Source organism: Streptopelia decaocto, assembly GCF_964273445.1.
Source record: "Streptopelia decaocto genome assembly, chromosome: 19".
Classification (NCBI taxonomy): domain Eukaryota; kingdom Metazoa; phylum Chordata; class Aves; order Columbiformes; family Columbidae; genus Streptopelia; species Streptopelia decaocto.
In genome coordinates, this window is record NC_138674.1 from 4,499,545 (window position 1) to 4,506,006 (window position 6,462).

A 6,462-nucleotide genomic window follows, 5' to 3' on the forward strand; every position below is an offset into this window, starting at 1 on the left:
ATTAAATCCTGCTGTAGAAGTATTCTGGGTGAACAGATAAAGGAGGCGGAAGAAAGAGAATGAACAGGAAGAACCATTTCAGAGGTCTCATAATATTCTGAAAAATCAGAGTTGAAAGGGATTTTTACTTTTCTTTTTGATTCAAGTAGAACATTCTGTGTTTTCATCTCAAAGCCTTTTGGGGAGTTCCTTAGTACTAAAGCTGCTTTGCCCCCACCTTTTCTTTATTGTAACAGCCTTTGAAGTCCTCTTCAAAGATGAAGCCAAACTTCCCGTTTATTCTACAGACTGTAATGAATATCCAGTTTTGTTGAAGCAATTAGCTCGGTGGGGTGATTTCTGTTGCTGTTTTACAAGAAGTTCTGAAATCCTGAGCGGTTTAGACATGTTTGGAAAAAAAACCCACCAAGCCAACAGCTGTGCATTGGGCTAATCTGACAGAATAGCAGCTGTCATAACAAAAGCAGAGCTGGTTCAAACACGGCTTCTTTGTGTAGCGATTGCAAATGATTTAAAGGGAAAAGGTTATTTACCGGTTGTGCCGCGTTGAGCTGTGGGGCTGGATAAGTGGCTGTTCGCTTGGTTTGTTTGGTGTATGATCCCAAAGAGGTGAATGGGCTCTTCACCAGGTCTTTATTCTCGCTCAGAGACTCTAACGGGGTTGGTTTGCTCCTGGTTTTGTTGGCCGTCCCTCTGGGTTCCTGTTTGGGTTGATGGTGACTTCGTTCACCCTGCACACAAACCACATCGGGAACCAAGAAATGCTCCGGTCCATGCACAAGAGGGTAATTAAGCAATTGTAAAGATGGCCTGAAATGGAGCTTTTTAAAATACTGAATTCTGCAAGCTGGTGGAGATATTTCAGGTTAAATCGCTCGTGTTTTAAGGCCCTTTTCTCCCCTTTCTCCTCGTTCAGATGGAAGCAGGGGAGTAACCTTTGAAACAGAAGACGTCGATGTGACAGTGGCCTGTGCCTCTGGCTATGCTGGAGTAAGTCATCTACTAATGCATGAATATTTTATGTACCTACAGCTAAATGAAGGAAATTGCAAGTTGATATAAACTGATGTTCCTTGTATTAGCTCATGACAAATGCAGCAATTACCTCCAATGAGTTAATTATAGCATCCTACGGCCTGCCCTCCGCTTCCTTGAGCTTTCTTTTGGAAGAGGAGGATTTGTTCAACTCGCAGTTCTCTGGAACTGCTGTTCTGAAAAAGTCCTTTGTTGTTATGCTATTGGAAAATATACTGACCTTTAATACCATAGTGAAAGCCCTTGGTGTTCCCTCAGTCCCTCTGCTTTCTCTTTTATTTATAGTCCTCAGACCTGGAAATGTATGAATATCGGATGAAGCTTCTCTTGCCCAATGAAGATTACAGCCTTGTTGAGATAACAGCAAAGGAAAGTATCTGTACTTGTTACACGTTCATTTTGTTATGTCTTGGCATCGAGCAATCCCGAAATCCACAAGTGAACTTCAATTGGGCTTCCCTCCCTGTTTGCTGTCTCCCAATTCTTTCTAGCAATGGCTATTAAAGGAGGCCAGGTTAATTTGTAGTAATAGAACATTAAATGCATTCCTTGTACTCCATCTATTTGGATGATGTAGTCGCTTTCAGTGCGTATTAAATATGTTCATCAGAATAATTGTGGCTAACAGCAATGCAAATTGGTGCCGCTTTACGGGCCGTCTCTCTCACACATAGATTTTTAAATATGAAAGAATTAGGTAGAGGATTGCTAGTTAAGAATAGAGCACAGAGGTGGTACTTTATCATTAATTAGTCTAATATCTTAATCTAATATCTTCAGGCTTGCTTTACTCTTCACTTACGGAATTGAAATTATTTCCGGCTTTTAGTTACACACGCTTTGATCAACTTTTCATTGTAACTGCATGTGTAGGCTTATGAGAAAATGGTAAGAAGTTTCCCATTTAGATCAGTATAAATAACCAGAACATGGTCTGTGTTGTACAGTGTTCATGACTTGGTGGTAACTCACGATATGTGGCTTTAAATCCGTGCCCGCAGCCCACATTAATGAGCCTGTCTGGACATATTAACAGGTAGAAGAAATACTGCCAGAGGATGAGTTGCTGGTAACAGCCCAGCTGCAGGGGCAGGAGATGTCCGCTCGCATCGCTCCCCATGGTGATGGTTTCAAAGCTATTTGCAGAACAAAGGTATTAAGGCTCTGTTAACCCCCCCATAGTCACCTCTGGGCGCAAAACCCTTCCCAGGTACAACCTTCAACCTGGTGCCCCATCCAAATGAGTCACGGAGTCTCATTTCACATTCTAGCACAGCAACTCATCCCGTGGTCTCTTAGTCAGCCCTTAAGCTTAGAAATCTTCCACCTTATCACAATTTCTCTAATGTGCACTTCATGGTGTCAAGATCCAGAGTCAACTCAGAGCAAATGAGCTTGTTCGTACCTGAGGAATTTAGGCGGAGGAGCCAAACGTTCCCCTCGGGCTGTTCCGCTTCCTCCCAGCAGAGCGTGTAAACTTGAAGATATAACCTAGAAGATGCTTATCTTGGATTCGCTTCCTTTTGAAGCAAATATTTAGTATATTTATTGTAGGCTAAATTCCACTTCGCATTTCAAGTTCAGCCATGGATCATCTTGAAACGGGTGATGCTGAATAGATCTTTTTGCCCCAGCACTTACGTGTGTCATGTTAAATGTAAATACTCTGTTGAAAAGTACAGTATTTAGGCTTCAGCCCTAGAAATGGACCCTATTGCATAATGTTCTACATGGTGGCTAAATCTTTGGCGCAAGATTTGTCTTTTTGTGGCACCAGCACAATGAGTGAGACCTTGGAGCATTAACGCACCAGGGGTGTTGATTATAGCACCGTTCTCCTTGCACGCAGATGAGTTTGAGCTGCTGTGATTAGACGGCATGACCAGAGGCAAAATGCCATTTATTGTGCATTACTCACCGACTTGTGCAATAAATGAGTTCAAAGTAGTATTTCTTTTTCTATCAGGATGAGAAAATGGTAGACAAGAGTCCAATGATCTACTGAACACCAGTTAATATTCCAGAGGTATCAGTGTTACAGCAGGCTGCAGGCAACCAGCTTTTATTTTAACCCAATGTCTTGATTTTTTTAAGTACTTTACAAAGGTGGGGTTTGGTTTTGTGGTGGTTATTTTTCTTTGATTTTTTTTTTCTGCTATTTGCAGAACAATCCACTTTAAATGAGATTATTTCAAGGCAGCTTCCATTTGCTGACTCACTGCCCAGCAAGTACCACGGTGTTTGTTATGTGTGGGCACCATCCCCATCACAGCCCTGTGATCATCAATGGGCATTTCTCCTCTTTATTGGTCTTGTTCTGGTAACACCAGGACCTCAAAAGATGAAGCCCCTTCCCTCTCAAAATGAAGGTGGCTTTGTTCTAGTCATCTGCAGCTTGTTGGGTAGCGTTGCTTGCTAGAAATGAAAAGCTTATGCGCGAAGCTCATTGAACCTCTCGCCATCATTTCTTATTCCAGCAGATGAGTGAAACATCTGATGATGAAACTGAGGATGATGGAGATGAAACGCGGTTTGGTGATTCTTCGCGCCCCAGAGCCAGGTACCATGCGTTTAACCTGTCTTTTCCTCTTCTCACCAATCACCTTTCCTTTGGTTTGTTTGCCCATTTCAGAGAAATTCCCTCGTGGTTACCTACAGATTAACATCTGGGAAAGCACAGGGTTTGTGGGAATTCTTGCTTAGAAAATAAAGCTTTAGCTGAGAAATTTCTGGAGCTGGGTACAAAAAGCCTTTGTGAAGCTGAAGAGTGCCTGAAGTGCAACATTTGGCTTTCAGCTGGGATTCCTATGAGCCCACTGGGGTTATAAACAGCAAAGACGTTGTTGCTGCATGGCCTGGAGGATTCAGAAACGCAACTTGTGCCCTTCCCTGAGCAAAACCAACACTTAGGCAAAGTTATAACAGCACTTGTGATGCTGAGAAAACCTGCTTTCCTATAAAGGCATTGCCTGGCTGAGGCGACACTATTTCAATAAGCCTGTTTTAACTGTGCATTAAAGGTATTAGCAGTTGGTGGTGGGGACCACTTACTTTAATGGATGAACTCGAGATGCACTGTAAATGTGGGTGGCCTTCTTACAATTCACTGTGTAGGTACTGAAAGCAGGGCAGATCCACAGAGTCCTTAGAGTCTCTTGCAGGTATGAGCTCCTTTTTACAGCTTGGTAAAAATACACTCCCATTCTTGAGTTTTGCATGGACAGAAGGAAGCCTGGGAAACTGCCTTGTGCTGCTGGTAGAAAATCATTAAAGGTTGATATTCTTCTTTGCATGGGAATATATGAATCAAAGGGGTCCTTGACCTGTAGATCTTGCTCCAGTTAGAGGCAAAGCAGAGAAATGTGGTTCTAGTGCTGCTTTCCTATCAATTCTACATCAGCGGATATCAAGCAGCTCCCAGGACGCCAATGCCATTCCTGTTCATTCCTTCCATGCCATATCATAGAATCGTTTCAGTTGGAAGAGCCCCTCAGGATCGTCAAGTCCAACCATAACCCGACTCCAGCACTAACACATGTCCTGAGAACCTCGTCTAAACACCTTTTAAACCCCCCCAGGGATGGTGACTCCAGCACTGCCCTGGGCAGCCTGTTCCAATGCCCCACAGCCCTTTGGGGAAGAAATTGTTCCCAGATCCAACCTCAACCTCCCCTGGTGCAACTTGAGGCCGGTTCCTCTTGTCCCATCACTTGCTACTTGGGAGAAGAGCCCAACCCCCTCCTGGACACCTTTCCCCAGGGAACCCCAGGTGTCCAGTATGAGAACTGGGCAGCACTGGATGGCCCTGGATTACCCCTCTGTGCCAGCTGCACGAAGCTGGTACTTGGGTTGACTTCACAAGATTCTTGGTTTATAACCAGAAGATTTGCTGTGTAGTCTGTCTCTTTATTTTTTTTTTTTAATTCTGCCCTAATTGCAAGATGAATTTCTCAACGCAAGTTTTCTGAGTTTAGAAGATCATAGACATTGGCTCTGTAAGGTCAGCAATGAGAATTCAGGGTGCCTGAAGCAGCTTTATTTTCCCCTCCTAGATCCAGCAGGAAAAGGCCGAAGAGGCGGCCACCGGCTCGGAAGAACGTGAAGGCGGATGAAGCGAAAGAAGAAAGGTTCATGCTGGAAAACGTGCCGAACCGAGCAGAAGTAGCACAGGAAGAGACCACAGAACCTTCGATATCCATCCTTGTGAGGTTCCTGATAATTATCATCTTTCTATTTGTGGTCCTCCTGTGTAGAGCTAAGGAACGCTAATCCAGTCTGCTCAGAAACCTCATCCTGGCACGAAAATAAAAGCACCGTCCTGATGGCACAAACAGTGTTTAGCAGTGGTTACAGATGCACTTTTTTCTCCCTGCTACTTGTGGACAAGCTCTTCGGGCGGTGAATTAAAGGCGAATAGGAGGGCGGAAAAAGCCTGTGACTTGTCTTTGGCTGGTGTTCACTGCACACAGTGGCTCTGAACCCTGAGCAATGTGACTCACTGCACCGCTGCTCCTTTGCTGCAGTGAAGTTCACGGCTTTTGTGCCCCAGCTGGAGAGTTTATTCACTTGGAGGCATTGGGAGTTGTGCGTGCACACCCGTTGTGCCTGCACACCCGTTTGCCATAATATTGCGCCTGGTAAAGGAGCATACGCAACCGCCCTCCATTGCCTTTGTCCAGTTGCAGTATGTGTTGCACTGCCATCAGTACACAGGCATCCTCCTTGTGCTCTTCTGTTAACTCGTCGTAAGGGGGAGCCCCCTCCACAGGAGAGGTCGGGATGTCTCCTAGAGGAAGAGTTTCCCCAAGTGCAGGCCCATGATTGAATGATATTGTACCAAGACGGGTGGCATGTGGGGCAGCCACATGTGAGTTTCCTGCTAAGAGCTACTCCTGCGTGGGCGCTAACGGAGTCATCTGCAACCCAGCCATGAGTAGCTATGGGGGTGTGTACAGTTACACTATCTTGACCCGTGATAGTCCCCAAACAACAGCCAGAATCTGTTTTTCCATTGGGGTATCATGAGTAGCAGACCCTTGCAGTGCTTTAGACCAAAACCCTACGGGTTCCTTCTGATTTTTTGGGCAGCCACCGGCTTGGAAGAACGTGAAGGTGGATGAAGCGAAAGAAGAAAGGATGATGCTGGAAAAGATGTAAGTTTAGAAGATGATATAAGTTTAGAAGATTTGGTGAAGTGAATGAAGAAAGGCTGGAAAAGGTGCCAAACCGAGCAGAAGTAGCACAGGAAGAGACCACAGAACCTTCGATATCCATCCTTGTGAGGTTCCTGATAATTATCATCTTTCTATTTGTGGTCCTCCTGTGTAGAGCTAAGGAACGCTAATCCAGTCTGCTCAGAAACCTCATCCTGGCACGAAAATAAAAGCACCGTCCTGATGGCACAAACAGTGTTTAGCAGTGGTTGCA

General features: G+C 44.8%; 1 protein-coding gene across 1 annotated transcript; it reads left to right on the forward strand.

Moving 5' to 3' along the window:
- LOC309447976 (uncharacterized protein) lies at positions 1-6,192 on the forward strand (the record flags this gene model as incomplete). The annotated part of the gene is made up of 7 exons (XM_082069121.1): positions 1-84; positions 917-990; positions 1,321-1,408; positions 2,076-2,188; positions 3,513-3,595; positions 5,088-5,238; positions 6,124-6,192. The coding sequence occupies exons 1-7, from the start codon at positions 60-62 to the stop codon at positions 6,190-6,192; spliced, it is 603 nt and encodes a 200-aa protein (XP_081925247.1). The 5' UTR covers positions 1-59.
- Positions 6,193-6,462: the final 270 nt, after the last annotated feature.